This window comes from Dipodomys ordii, unplaced genomic scaffold (genome assembly GCF_000151885.1).
Source record: "Dipodomys ordii isolate 6190 unplaced genomic scaffold, Dord_2.0 Scaffold1, whole genome shotgun sequence".
NCBI classification, from domain to species: Eukaryota; Metazoa; Chordata; class Mammalia; order Rodentia; family Heteromyidae; genus Dipodomys; species Dipodomys ordii.
This window is the reverse complement of record NW_012267217.1, coordinates 29,419,140-29,434,935: the sequence shown is the minus strand read 5'-3', so window position 1 is coordinate 29,434,935 and position 15,796 is coordinate 29,419,140. Positions and strand designations below refer to the sequence as shown.

General features: G+C 38.6%; 1 protein-coding gene across 1 annotated transcript in view; it reads left to right on the top strand.

Annotated features, from left to right (window-relative positions):
• Window positions 1–15,796, top strand: part of Micu2 (mitochondrial calcium uptake 2) — a 92,318-nt gene that overhangs the window by 16,531 nt on the left and 59,991 nt on the right. Inside the window, exons 2-4 of the mRNA XM_013012793.1 lie at window positions 8,354–8,494; window positions 9,433–9,439; window positions 12,565–12,575. Of these exons, the coding sequence (XP_012868247.1) occupies window positions 8,354–8,494; window positions 9,433–9,439; window positions 12,565–12,575 (159 nt within the window). The remainder of the gene's footprint in view (window positions 1–8,353; window positions 8,495–9,432; window positions 9,440–12,564; window positions 12,576–15,796) is intronic.

Genomic DNA, 15,796 nt, shown 5'->3' with positions numbered 1-15,796 from the left:
TATGCCATTTCTCTTACCAAGCCTATATAAGCATATCCAAGCATATCTTCAGGTTTCATGCCTTTAATTCTAGCTACTCGGGAGGTTGAGATCTGAGGATCCAGAGTTCGAAGCCAGCCCAGGCAGGAAAACCTGTGAGACATCTCCAATTAACCAGCAAAAAAAAAACAGAAGTGGAGGTGTGACTCAAATGGCGAAAAAGCTAAGGGACATTGGCCCAAATTTCTCCTTTGCTAATACTCTTGTCATTTTGTAGAACTTCTCATGAAGAATAGTTACATATGAAAATCTTGAATTTAGTCCAGCAGTATTTTTGTAAAAATCTCCCTAGTTCAGAATAAAATGGAAAAGTCCAACCAAATTAGTAAAAGTTTCCAACCATAAAGTTTTCTTTAAGTAAAGAAGATAATATTTTACTCACACCACAGAAAGCTCAGACAACAAAGCAATTATATTTCATACACATAAGTACAAATTCCAAAATAAAAGCCTCAGATGAGTTAAGTGTTACTATATTTTGTCTAGTGTAATGTATATGTAGTAGACATTTTGAAAGCTATAATGTTGCAATGACTGTCCTTTCTTTTCCCACTTTTTTCTTGGGAAATGTAGAGACCAAAGAATGTTCAACAAAGAACAGAACACTAACTTTCCAATTTGTCACTTCATGGATAAAAAGTAGACAGAATGGTGAAGCACCTGTTGCTTTAAAGGCAATAAACTAGTGAAATGTTTCAACAGAAGTCATTAGCTTTCAAAGATCTCTTTTATCCAGTTCACATCACTCATTGCTCTTAATTCCTTTGTCACATTTTTTTACTGCATTACAAGTAATCCTTGAAATCCATGGAGCATTTTGTATATAACTAGAACCATGTGGATCGTTCTCACATGGTCAGTGTAACCTCAAATCCCAACATTTCTTCTGTTCCTTCTCTCTCATATATTTAGTATTAGATTCAGGTTTGAGAAGCATATCTTTGTAGTAATGGGAAGAATTCATCCCCCACTCACCACTTTCCAGCTAGGGAGACTAAATGCAGTCCCTGGGTAGGTTTAGGATAACAGCCACCAACAGGCCCTAAGCAGCTCTTTGATCTCGGCAGCTCTGCTGCGTTCCATACCCTCCTTCTCTTCCTGCAGAGCTAGTTCTTCAGGCAGCTGCTTCTCATGCCAATCCATCTGTTATTTAGTTATTTGTATGAAACTGTATACACTGGCTAACAGAGTAGATTTGTAGAAGTATTTAATGAAATCTCATTCAGATAAGGTTAAGATTAATCGTGTTTATTCCATTCCTTCCAGAATAGTTCTGTTTACAATAAACAGGTTGGAGTAAGGAAGGGCAAAACAGTTTTTTTCTCTGGATTAAAAGAGCTCAGTGTCCCCAATATTTATGCACTACTTTATTTCCCCCCACATAGCATTCAATATGTGTCTTTTAAGAATAATTTTAGAATGAACCAGCTAAATTGAAACTTCTTTGTAAAACGATTTGAACATAATTTTTTAAAAAGAAAGCAAATTTTAAAATATAGTCAGATAAATTCTGTCTAAACCTCTACTGTATCTTTGTGCTGTGTTTTGTTTGTTTTAGTACTATTAACTCCTTAATGAACAGTTTTTAAAAGGTCATATCCAGCAATAAGGAAATTCATACATCAAACTCCCCCCACTCTTTTTTTTTTTTTTTTTTTTGCCAGTCCAGGGGCTTGAACTCTACGCCTAGGCACTGTCTCTGAGCTTCTTTTTGCTCATGGCTAGCACTCTATCTCTTGAGCCACAGCACCACTTCTGGCTTTTTTGTGTAGTTTATTGGAGTCTCACGGACCTTTCTGCCTGAGCTAGCTTTGAACCACGATCCTCAGATCTCAGCTTCCTAAGTAGCTAGGATTATAGGTATGAGTACAGGCCCTAGCAAATTGATCAGTCATAGGCCAGATATCCAAGGATCATTCAGATTCAGACTGCATACACATAGGGTAATGATAAATAAACAGATGCTTAATTTGTTCTTTCTCATCCTAAAATACAATATGTGTCATGTGAATGTTCTTTTTCCCAATTGCTTTTCTTCTGTTTTCAATGTGATCTCTATTCTATGTTTTCAGATAATCTATTAACTGTTGAGTCTAATCTTCACAATTTCTTAAACTTTTTTTTTGTTTTGTAATATAGCATTTTTCGCTATTTTTTTTCTTTCTTTCTTTTTTTTTTTTTTCCTTCGGTTGTGGGGCTTGAACTCTGGTCCTGGGTGCTGTCCCTGCACTCTTCAGTTCAAAGCGAGGCTCTACCACTTAAGCCACAGCACCATTTCCGGTTTTCTAGTGATTTATTGGAGATAAGAGTCTCTCAGACTTTCCTGCCCAGGCTGGCTTTGAACGGTGATCCTCAGATCTCAGCCTCCTGAGTAGCTAGGATTACAGGCTTGAGCCACTGGCACTGGCCATTCTTTTTTTCTTGACTACTTCCTGTTTTAAACATTTGTCTTGACTTGCTTCTTATCTTTGCTCTATGATGTTTAAAAAAAAAAAAAGCCTGTTGCCAGATATTATCCTGCTCCTTTTGGTGTTAGAATAAAGGCTTTCTCAAAAACAAAAAAAGTCTTTAGTTTTTCTTTTGCCCTCCCACATTTTCTTTCAGAATATGATTTTTGTTATTTGTTTCCTACTGTTCTTGGCTTCATTTTCCTCAGGATTTTGAATAGATCACACCTTAGGTATTAAATGGACATTCTAGCCAGTTATGCCCTTTGCCATAAACAATGTGAATATATATCCTTGACTCCTTTCTATCTTGATCCTTTTATCTTTCCATTAAAATATTAGCTGAAGAACAGAATGTTAATAGTTTTATCAATTGGTCAGTTATTCAGCTGCTCAAGGTTTTAAGAGCTCGACTGTGGACCATTAAAGTTGGGAACACATCTATGCCCTAGCATTCTTGGAAGTTCTCTCTGTTCTGTAAACTTGAGGTTTATCCCATCCCATGGAAGCAGCCTTCCAGTTTCATTTTGTTCCACCATTTTGAGGTGCCTGCCAACTTAGAGAAATGTCCCCAGTTTATAGATTTTTAGATTATTGTGGCCATTAATACAGTATTTTCCTCTGCCCAACCAATCCATAATATGCTGTGTTGATTCTGTCTTTGATAGGACATGAGAAGAAATGGCAAATGTTAGGCTGTTAGTGAGCGCTAAGAATATCGGGTAAAACATTGTGCGCTCTTCTCTGACTTGCTCTGCCCCTGTACATTGGGAGATACCATGACAGTATAACCTCTGGCTCATATAACACTTTTTTTTTTTGCCAGACCTGGAGCTTGAACTCAGGGCCTAGGCACTGTTCCTGAGCTGCTTTTGCTCAAGGCTAGTACTCTACCACTTGAGCCACAGTGCTACTTCCAACTTTTTCTGTTTATGTGGTACTGGAGTATCGAACCCAGGGCTTTATGCATACTAGGCAAGCACTCTATAACTAAGCCACATTCCCAGCCCCATATAACCCTTTTTTATGACAGCCCCTCCTTGGTGCACTTTACTGCTTTTTATAGGACAGTCATGTCACTACAGTGTGAGTATAGTGAATTATGCTATGTACACCCCAAGCCAGTGAGGTAGCTCAGAGTTCCACCTTTGCATTCTTACATCACACTTGTCTTTTTGAAAAACAAACTGTTTTGCAGCCTGGGTATGGTCTATCAGTTGGGTCTAGATTTTTAGTACCTAGAAGTTCCTCTCCAAGAAATTTAAAGTTTAAGGCCTTAGCATAGCTGCTTTGTTCTTTTGGGGCTTGGGGTTTTGTCAGGTTGGATGAAAGGCAAGAAGGTTTTTAAAAGCTTTGACTTACTACTCTGTCAGTAAATTTGTAGATTTTTTGAAAATTGACTTTTTAAAGAATTATCTCACTTTAGGAAGGTTCATTATGCTTTGGGGGGAGTGGAACTAGCATAGAAAAAATTTATTCCAATTTTATTTACACATATATTTCCTGTGTAAGTTCAGAGTAAAATACAAAGAGAGTCAGAAAAACTTAAAGCTTGGTTTGTGCATCAGATCTTAAAGTACCTAGAGATTCTGACCTCCTCCAGGGCTAGATTCTGATTTCCTTCAGGGCTAATGTATTCTCAATAGCCTTGAAACGATCCATAGCACTTCAAAGAATGTTATACATGAGTAGCAAAACTGGTGCCAAAATTTATATCCAAACTAAATTGCTCAAAATTTGTATTATGGTACTTTTTAATCTATGTTAGCAATTGCCTTAACCCTAGGAGATGATAACCGTCACATTGTTCTTGACATCCTGAAACCTGAAGATCTGTGTGTGAGCACATTGCATTGTTATTCATAGATTCTTTTCCTGTGATGCCTCATTATGACTAAAGAATGAACTAATGGTGAGCTCTTTAAAAACATATGTTGACATTATTGGGAAGATGAAAGCATTTGCGTCTTGTATTTTAATTTTATTTGACATGTAACAGTGTTTATGACAATGCCAAACTATGTCTCCTTGTATTTTTTGTGGAAGACATTCTGTTTTCACTCACAGCTCTAATCATTTTCAGCCTATATAAACATAGTCCTGCTATTTTTCTGACACACACATTCTACAAAGTACTTTGGATGTCAGTAAGTCAGACAGTGGAGTCTGAATTATGCCATGTCATGAATCTTCCAGATAACTAAAATTATCTTTGTAAAAAAGAAAACTTTTTTCTTATGAAAGATTTACATTTAGAACTGTTATACTGTATTATTTTACATCTTCCTACATTTTGAGCAGAATATTCCCTACATAGTTCCACAGTGACTGAAGATCATCTCATGAATATAGCTAGGGGCCCTACGTTAGTAATGGTGGGAACTTTGATTGGTTCAGACCATGTCTGTTTTATATTATTTTCCATGCTACCTCACTGTCAGGCTTTGTGCTCTCCATTCTGCTCTTAATGAATATTTTAGTGCAAAATAGGCATTTTTTTAAAGACATTTGGAGATATCCACTCATAAATGCATTGTGCTCAGGAAAACAATGAACCATTCCATGCTGATAATGAAGGTTACCATGATTTACTGACAAAATAGAAAATTTGGGACTGGAGGCATGGCTTAAGTGGTAAAACACCAGCCATGAGCAAAAAGCAGAATGAGAGCAAGCAGCCCTGAGTTCAAGCCCCAGTCCTAGCACAAAACACAAAAACAAAAGCCAAAAAATATTTACAAAAGTTTATAATGAGTATATACCGGAGGAAAACTTGATAAGATGCACTATCCCATGGTATAGTTAGAGAAACACTTTACAAGTGGTTCATATTTTCTTTTTAAGAAATGTAAATATTCACAAGTATTAACTCAATTGGACTCGAAATCTTAAAAGGGTAAGCATCAAAGTAAAAAATAAAGAATTATACTCTGTGTAAAGTGGACAATTAAGAATTTCCACTGGCTGGGCGCCAGTGGTTCATACCTGTAATCCTAGCTGCTCAGGAGACTGAGATCTGAGGATCACGATTCAAAGCCAGCCCGGGCAGAAAAGTCTGTGAGACTCTTATCTCCAATAAACTACTCAGAAAAAGCCAGAAGTAGCATTGTGCTCAAGTGGAGAGCACTAGCCTTGAACACAAAGAAGTTCAGGGACAGCACCCAGGCCCTGAGTTCACGTCCCAGGACCAGCAAAGCAAAAAAAAATTTTTAAGTGAAACTAGTGTGTTACCCTGCATTTGTGCTGGCTCTACATATTCAGCATCCAATGGCTCAGGCCTGTGATCCTAGCTATTTAGGAGGCAAAGATTAAGATATTATGGTTTTAGGCCAATGTGGGCGTAAAAGTTGTCCAAGGTTCCATCTCAACCAGTGGATAAGTGCAGAGACATGTGCCTATTATCCCAAGCTATGGGGGAAGCACAGTGACTAGGCTTAGTCACACACACCTGTCACTACAAGTGAAAAGGGAAGGACCATAATAGGAGGATCACAGTCCAGTCCTGCCTAGAAGCAAAATGAGACCCTATCTTGAAAATAACCAACACAAAAGGGTTGATGAAGTGGTTTAAGTGGTAAAGCACCTTCTTAGCAATTAAAGGCCCTGTGTTCAAAGCCCAATACCACAAAAGAAAAACAAGGAACAGCCCTTATGTTTGGAAGCAAACAATTAAATGAAAATGTCATTCAGGGCTAATAGTGAAAACAAAAAGGCGGAGTGAGGACCAGACCTCATTAGCTGATGAATTAACAAGCACTGTGGAAAATGTGGTGACTCACATTGTAACCGGCTCAAAAAGATTCCATCTTGTACAGAACAATTACAATTGGAAAAAAAATGACTTGAGGCGGGTGACTTGAAGTTTCCTACCCAGCTAGCTGCTCCCACTCATGTGTAGGCAAACAGAAGTAGCTCGTTTTCTTTGATGGCTTTTTTTGAGTATTTAAAATAGGGTCTCACTGAATAGACCAGGTTGGCCTCAACTCTCCATCCTCCTGCCTCACTCTCCCAATGCTGGAATAACAAGTGTGTACCATAACACTTGGGTTAAATCGCTGAACCAGACTTCAAGACATTCTGTATATCTCCAGGCACCGGTGACTCACACCTGTAATCCTAGCTATTCAGGAGGCTGAGATCTGAGGATTGTGGTTCAGAGCTAGCCCTGGCAGGAAAGTCCATGAGACTCTTAACTCCAATAAACCACTCAGAAAACCAGAAGTGGCGCTGTGGCTCAAGAGGTAGAGCTGAAATGCTGAGGGACAGTGCCTAAGCCCAGAGTTAAACCCCATGACCACCCAAAAAAAAAAGAAAAAGAAAGAAAGAGAAAGAAAGTCAAAGTCTATATGTCTACTAATTGAAAAAAGGAAAAAATCATAACCACTTACAAGTTTATTTACTTGGTTTCTGTTTACTAATTTAGCCATCTAAGCCTTGGGGAAAATCCTGTGAGATTTTAATCCTGAGGCCCAGTGACAAGACACTTGTATCATTTGTACTGCCTTTCCAGTGTTTCGTTCAAAGAAACCAGAGTTATCTTATTAGACTTGAAGTTTTCTGTATGCTGCTTATTAGTAATGAACAGACTGAAACAAGGAAATCATTCACTCTTTTCTAGTTTAGTGTATTATATGTATCCCATTTCCAGTTTAGAAAGAATCTGTGGATTTTAATACTCATGTGGAATTCTGTACCCCACAAGAAGGCAGGAGATAATAAACTTCCAGATGAAAGAGCGAAGGAGCCGGGCACTAGTGTCTTAAGCCCGTAACCTAGCTACTCAGGAGGCTGAAATCAGAGGATCATGGTTCAAAGCCAGCCTACCAGGAAAGTCTATGAAATTTCTATCTCCAATTATCTACCCAAAAGTCAGAAGTGGAGCTGTGGCTCAAGTGGTAGAGCACTAACCCTGAGCAAAAAAGCTCAGAGACAGCACCAGACCCTTAATTCAAATCCCGGGATCAGCAACAACAACAAAAAAAAGAAAGAAAGAAAATATGTTCAGACCAGAAGAGATGAGCATTTTTAATTTAACATTTTGATATACTCGAGTTTTAAAACTAGCCAAGTTTATTGGATTGATATGTAGGTCAGGAGTGTGTGCTGAGTCATGGTATTTCCATATTTCCAATATAGGCTTTCATGCCTTACCTATATGATGGCTGTTAAGTAAATTAACAAAAGCAGATGTCAAAACCTTGGTGATGTTCTGCTCTCCTCTTCCTTCCATTTTTGTCATGTGCCTTAAAGACTACACCATGAATTTGACTGCCCAGATCTTAGAACTAACCTTGGCATAGTTTGTTTAACTATTGTTCCCGGGGGCTGGGAAGGTGACTCAGTGGTAGGTACTTGCCTTGCATGCATGAGGCCCTGGGTGATTCCTCACCACCACATAAGCAGAAAAAGCTGGAAGTGGTACTGTGGCTGAAGGGGTAAAGCGCTAGCCTTGAGCTGAAGATCTGAGGGACAGCGCTCAGGCCCAGAGTTCAGGCCCCATGACTGAAAAAAAAAACAACCAACTATTGTTCCCTGTCTTGGAAAACTACTCATTTATTGATTTCCAGTTAAATATTTCTGCTCTGAGATACCTTTCTTAAGTGTACAAGGCAACTAATTGTTTCTCTCTTTCCAGACCTAAAGAATTTTGGGGGCACTTCTCACCGTCTTACATTAATTTATATACTTACTGTTACTCTCCCACCTCAGTGCCCACTGGCAGAAGGTAGTCACTAAGCAAATATTTACTAAGTGATTTAAACTTTAAGGGCTGTCAGATATAACATAAAAATTACTTTTTGAGACTATTCTGAAAATAGCTGAGTTTAGGAATACTGAAAAACATTTAATTACTTTTTTTTTTCCAGAAAAGTGACTGTGAAGCAATAGAAAAAGTAAGCCTTCGTAAACAGCGGTTTATGCAGTTTTCTTCACTGGAACATGAAGGAGAATATTATATGACACCAAGGGACTTCCTCTTCTCAGTAATGTTTGATCAAATGGAACGTGAGTTGAATTCATTATTTATTAGTTTTATTTAAAAAAAAAAACTCGGGCTGGGAAGGTGGCTCAGTGGTAGAGCGCATGTCTTTCATGCCAGAGGCCCTGGGTTCGATTCCTCAGCACCACATAAGCAAAAAGAAAAAAGCCGGAAGTGGCACTGTGGCTCAAGTGGTAGAGTGCTAGCCTTGAGCTGAAGAGCTGAGGGACAGCGCCCAGGCCCAGAGTTCAGGCCCCATGACCGGACCCAAAAAAAAAAAATAAATAAATAAATAAATAAAAAACTCTAAGAGGGAGAAACAGTATAGTTCCAGGCTGACCTGGAACTACTTAATGAAACCTTGTCACAAATAAATGAATCTAACTTTTTTTTGGGGGGAGGGAGGGGCTCCAGTCGTGGGGCCTGAACTCTGGGACTCTGGGCCTGGGCGCTGTCCCTCAGCTCTTCAGCTCAAGGCTAGCGCTCTACCACTTAAGCCACAGCACCACTTCCGGCTTTTTTCTTTTTTGTTTATGTGGTGCTGAGGAATCGAACCCAGGGCCTCATGCATGCAAGGCAAGCGCTCTACCACTGAGCCATCTTCTCAGCCCCTGTTTACACTATTTTAATACAGTTTTTTTGGTAATATGTATCAAAAACTTAAAAAACACTGACCTAACCCAAGTTCACTAAGCAAATAATTAAAGAGGTACAAAAATATTTCTTTCAGAAGTAGTTTAACCTCTTTGACACGAAAGTAACTTGGACATCATCACTCCTGTCCTCACAGAAACAATAAAGGTGAAAAATGGAAAATCCACAACTCCTACGACATATCAGATAACAGATCACAAGGCATGCTTGCGACAGGCAGATCCAGAAAATAAGAGCCTCTGCAAAGAAGAAATAGTATAAGGATAATTGACTAGCTACTAGAATCTTAGTGTGGACTAGCCCAGGAGTTAAAAAACTTCTGAAAACTCAACAATAGAAAGAACTTAGGGGGCTGGGAAGGTGGTTCAGTGGTAGAGTGCTTGCCTTGCATGCATGAGGCCCTGGGTTCAATTCCTCAGCACCACATAAGCAAAAAGAAAAAAGCTGGAAGTGGTGCCGTGGCTCAAGTGCTAGAGCGCTAGCCTTGAGCTGAAGAGCTGAGGGATAGCGCCCAGGCCCAGAATAAAAAAAAAAAGAAAGAAAGAAAGAACTTAGGAAAATCACTAGGAAATTCATCTAAGATAGCAGAGTTCAACTACAGAAAATTTTTAAAAACAGAAAGTCTCAAAAGAAGTTGAGGGGCACTTTACCTATAGAGGAAATGACTATAAGAATTATTTTTCATGTCTCATAAATTATGTAAGTAAGGAGGTAGATCAAGTATTTAAATTTTTGAAAGAAAAGTTCCCTATCCTAGGTAGAAACTAGATACCATACTGTAAAATAATAGTTGCCTAGATTCTAAGAAATAACCTTAAGAAAATTTTCAAATTCCTTACAGGAAAAATTGTTCTTTTGAGAAAATATCTCAAGCAATCTTTATTAATGAAAAGAATTCTCTTTGGATATGGCCAACATTTTAAAGAGTTAGACATACATGAGTTTGTTTTTTTTCTACAGAATGGAGAAATAGGAAATTTGAACAGTCAGCTATCTTTAGAAAAGTTCTGGTTCTCTAACAAGAGAATCCTAGGAAGAAAGATTCTAGAAAAAGACTGAGTAATTTTTTTTTTTTTTTGCCAGTCTGGGGGTTTCAACTCAGGGTCTGGGTACTGTCACTAGGCTTTTTTGCTCAAGGCTAGCGCTCTACCACTTGAGCCACAACTCTACTTCCAGTTTTTTGGTGGTTAGAGATAAGAGTCTCACAAACTTTCCTTCTCGGGCTAGCTTCAAACCATAATCCTCAGATCTCAACCTCCTGAGTAGCTAGAAATATACGCATGAGCCACTGGTAACCTAACCCTGAGTAAAAAAAATTAAAACTTACAGGACCAAACAAAAAAAAGAAAAGTATGAACTAGGTTAATATAGTATATAGTTAATGAGACAGGGTTTGTGGCTAAATAAAGTCTCCATCTTGTTACAAACATTCAAATTGAAAATCTTTACAAAACATTGTGCTTACCCAACTAGGAATGTGTATTTGTAGGTCCCAATTAGTAAGCCCTTATCTATACTTATAATGCAGTAACAGTGATAATTCTAGTAGTTTTGGTAAGTGGTTTTTGACAAGCTGATAAGAACATAGGTATGGAAAAACATTCTGAAAGAAGAAAATTGGCAATTGCCTTACAGAAATGAAGCCTTAGTATAAAGCTGTAGTAAGTAGGAACAAATGACATAAGCATAAAGATAAATTGTTGGAGCAGAATAGAAAGTCCAAAAGCACACAGGCATAAATATAATTTTAACAGATGATAGAGGTGGCAAATTAAATGCAAATCAGTGGAGAAATTCAATTACTAATGCTAGGACAGTTTGATACTAATATAGAAAAAATAATGCTTTTACATTTTTAGTGATAATTTTTAAAATCTTGAAATGTTTGAAAAATATTTATTGAATAAGAAACAAAAAGTAAAGCATAAAAGAATGATAGAGCCAGGCACTGATAGCTCACACCTATAATCCTAGCTACTCCATAGGCTGAGATCTGTGGATTGCATTTCAAAGCCAGCCCAGACAGGAAAGTCTGTGAGACTCTTTATCTCCAGTTAACCACCCCAAACTGGAAATGGAGCTGTGACTCACAGTGATAGAGTATACTAGCCTTGAGCAGAAAAGCTCAAGGGTAGCACCCAGTCCCTAAAAGAACTTGAAGAACAAGTTCAAGCCCCACAACCAACCAAAAAAAAAAAAAAAAAAGAATGATAGAATTCAATCATACTAAAATTTGAACTTCTGTTTACCAAAAATTGCTTCAGAGAAATTGTAAAGATAAGCCAAAGCCTGACAAAATTTATTTACAACACATATAATTGACAAAATTTAATATTTATATACTAAATTACAATAAAGAAAAGGTAAATAATTAGCGTTAAGGACATGCTGTTTCAGGATATGCCAGCATACCATTGACATATCTTAATGTTTATATACTGAATTACAATAAGGAAAAGGTCAACAATTGGAATTAAGGACATGCCATTCTAGGATATGACAAATGGCATATTGATCATTTCAATCTGACATTACTTGAGGAACTGTAACTTCAGAAAGGGCCATTTGACTTCATTTTCCTTCATTCTTTTGGGAGAGAGGTCCTTCACAACATAGCCTTGATCACCAGACTGGCAATTGGGGTAATTCATTGCAGCAGAGTCAGCAAATTCTTTGAAGTAACCTTTATCTCCACTAACTTCAATACTCCCCTATATATCTCTTAATGACATTCCTAGAATTTACAGAGGTCTATTTGTCCTGTCACTCCTTTACAAATTTATTATTCTTTGTCTAAGAATTATAAAATGTTTTCCTTACTCAATTTCTAGATTCAGCTAAAGGGCTCTCTTAAGAGCCAAGGATGTAGCTCAGTATGGAATGTTTACCTAGAATGTATGAGACTGTGGATTTGATTCCCAGAACCATAAGAAAAAATAAAGAAAGGAACCACATATGAACTATGGAGGATGGAGAAAGAAAGAAGATAGGTGTGTGTTGGTGTGTGTGTGTGTGTGTGTGTGTGTCTCAGCTTAAGAAAATGTACAGAAATAACCATCAACAGTGTAAACATGAACATGTGTACCCTTGTTAGTAACTACAGTAAGATAATTTTATATCTATTAGATTTGCAGCAAACAAAGGTTGAAGAGAATGTAGATCACTAGAGATGTAGGTCATATGGACTTTTATATAACCTTGATTGGAAATAAAAATTGAAACTACTGGGGTTGGTGATTTAGCTCAGTAGAAGAGCACTTGCCTGGCAAGTTCAAGGCCCTCAGTTCAATCCTTAGCTCTGGGGGGAAAATAAAATTGAAACTACTGCCAGGCACTGGTGGTTCATGACTGTCAACCTAGCTATTCAGGAGGCTGAGATCTAAGAATCACAGTTCAAAGCCAGCCTGGGCAGGAAAGTTTGTGAGAGTCTTATCTCCACTAAACTACTAAAAAAGCTGGAAATGGAACTGTTGCTCAAGTGATACAGTGCTAGCCTTGAGCTAGCAGGGGCAGTGCCCTGGCCTGAGTTCAAGCCCCAGAACTAGCACATAAATAAATAAGTAAATAAATAAATAATAAAAAAAATTGAAACTACTACTATGGAGCACAACTTGAATTACTTTGTAAAGTTAGAGATTAGCACAGCTTTTGACCTCCATTCCCGTTCTTAGGCACATATATACATAAAGTGTATGTATCCCAACAGGACCACTGCCTGTGTGCACTAGGATGTATGTATAAGAACACCCATGGCAACAGTGTTAGGCTAGCAGAAAAGCTGGAAACAATTCAAATTTCCATTAGTAAGAAGATGACTAAGTGTTAGTGTGTTCACACCATGGAATTTTACTTAATAAAAGTGAACAAAATTCATGAGAATCATTTTTATCATGGAAGTGTGAGCAGCTCTATAGATCTACTGCCCACTAAAAGTAATACGTAAATAAATCATTTAACGCCTCTGATGATGGTTCCTAGTATGTAGTTACTGCAAATTAAGAAACATCTGAGGAGGCTGTGAATGTGGTTTAGCGGTAGAGTGCTTGCCTAGCATGCCTGAGGCCCTGTGTTCAATTCCTCAGTACCACATAAGCAGAAAAAGCCAGAAGTGGTGCTGTGGCTGGTAGAGTGCTAGCCTTGAGCAAAAGAAGTTCGGGGACAGCCCAGGCCGTGAGTTCAAGCCCCAGGTCCTGAGTTCAAGCCCCACGACTGTCAAAAAAAAAAAAAAAACAAGTTCCTCAACAAACATCTGAGCTCATGCTATAATCCTAGCTACTCTGGAGCTTGAGGTCTTAGGAACCCAATTTGAAGCCAGCCGTGGCAGGAAACTCTATGCAACTCCTATCTCCAATTAACCAGCAAAAAGCTGGAAATGGAGCTGTGATTCAAGTAGTATAGCACCAACCTGAGTGAAAACGCTAAAGGACAACACCCAGGCCCTGAGTTCAAGCCCGAGTTCTGGCATAAATAAATAAATAAGCAAACAAGCAAATAACAAAAATAGGCCCTAGGAGAAGAGAGAATTAGTACCCCAATTTTCTATAGAATATTATCTAAAATGTTTACTTTCCAACAAAATGTTTAAGACAGGCAAAGAAACAAGAAAAATTTCCCCAGTGGGCCAAAACAGGCAACTGAAACTGTGACTGCAACCAGATACCAGATTTAGCACAAAAAGACTTCAGAATAACCACCGTAAATATATTAGAAGAATTAAACCATGATTAAAGATTATAACATCTCCACTTTTATTATTCATTGGAATGCAATTAAACTCCATCAGAAGGCATTTAACCAAATCAAGAATTCAGTAATTTTGAAGGCCCAATAATGCATCCTTTATGCATATGATGTCCTTCATCATGGATAAGAAGAAGAATCTTGGGTACATTCCTGAGGATCAAGAATAACAACAGAACTAGGAGAAATGGGCCAACCCACTAACCCATAGTCTCTTGTGTATAAACAGAAAGATTAAAAAAAAAAAACAATCTAAAACTTACTAAATTTTAACCTCATATTTACCTGTTACTTATCTTTTTGGCTTTTTGTAAATGATACCCTTCATTAATAGAAGTTGGTAGGACTTATGTAAACCATTGCTTCATGGTCATTTCAGGTGATCTTGGCTGTTCCTTTCCCTGGTTCCTCCTTGGGGCTGGGGATCCTCCTCTGTGCTCTAACCAAAATACTGTTTCCCTTCAACTCTTCTCTACTTGTCATTCCTTTGTTGTTGTTGTTGTTTTGGAAGTTTTTGTTGGGAATTTTGGCAAGGATTTATTTTAGTATGGTAGAGGAAAAGAAAGAGAAAAACATTTCCTGATCCCCCATGCAGAAAATGGGAGTTAGACTCCAGCCCTATTTTTCAGTTCTTACTTCTATTGCCTTTCATTTTTATCATTCATATCCCATCTCCATTTCCTGTGAAAGCACTAGCCCAGAGAACCAAGGGGTTTTATTGTCAGCAGGAGCTGACAGGCTAGCTAGCTCAGGATAGAGAGTAGTAGCCTGTCCTTGAGAAGGAAGTTTAATTGTATAGTGCCAGGGAAGCTCAAGGCAGGACAGGAAGGCTGAGGGAGGGAATTTTCGCTGACAGTCGGGAAGTGCAGCTAGACAGACCTGAGTGGACAGCATTCCACTGATGCTAGAGGAAGCTAGAGATACCTGTAGTTTCGGCAATGGGGTGGGGGCTAACAATTGTGGCCAAGCCTGGCCTGGTCACCCAATCTCGGGGAAAGGACAGAGGACCTTAGAGGGAGGCAGTCAAACCAAAATGGGGGAAGACATGCTAACAACCAGGAATTGCTCCAGTATTTAAATTGCAGATTTCAGAACCCCATGTACTAGCATTCTTCTTTACCATCCCATTCTTCATACCGTATCCAGAATGTCTGTTCTCTGACCTGATAATTGGTTCTAGTCTCAACTATTCTATAATTCCCAGGCTCTACTCCTGGATCTTCTTCCTTTGCTATAGCTACAAGTCTTGTCATTTTGTTGCTCTGATAATGCCTTGCAGATCTTCCCTGTTTGTCTTTCTTATTGAACTTAGCCTACTGGGAACTTCTGGAGAAATCAAAGGACTATGCAGATTGGAACCACCAAATTCATTGTCTTTAACCCCAGCTAGAGTCTCCAGGTACATTCACTTAACACTGAGCTCTCTTCCATCTCCTTCATGAGCTCTTCCAAACTTTTGCTCCTTTTTTAAACATTATATTACATCCTTCCTTCACTTTTTTTTTTGGTCAGTTGTGAGGCCTGAACTCTGGGCCTGGGCTCTGTCCCTCAGCTCTTCAGCTCAAGGCTAGCGCTCTACCACTTGAGCCACAGCGCCACTTCCAGCTTTTTCTGCTTATTGGTGCTAAGGAATCTAACCCAGGGCCTCATGCATGTGAGGCAAGCACTCTATCACTGAGCCACCTTCCCAGCCCCTTCCTTCACTTTTTAAAGGATATCATTTTAAATTATATGATTTTATCTTGTATGTGTATCTGTTTGTCCATGTGTATCTGTATGTGTCTCTAGGTGTGTGTCTTGTGCTTGAAATCAGGGCCTGGGTGTTGTCTCTGAGCTTTTTTGCTCAGAGCTGTATTTTACCACCCAGCTCCACTTCCAGCTTTGTGTGTGTGTGTGTGTGTGTGTGTGTGTGTGTGTGTGTGTGTGTGTGTGTGTG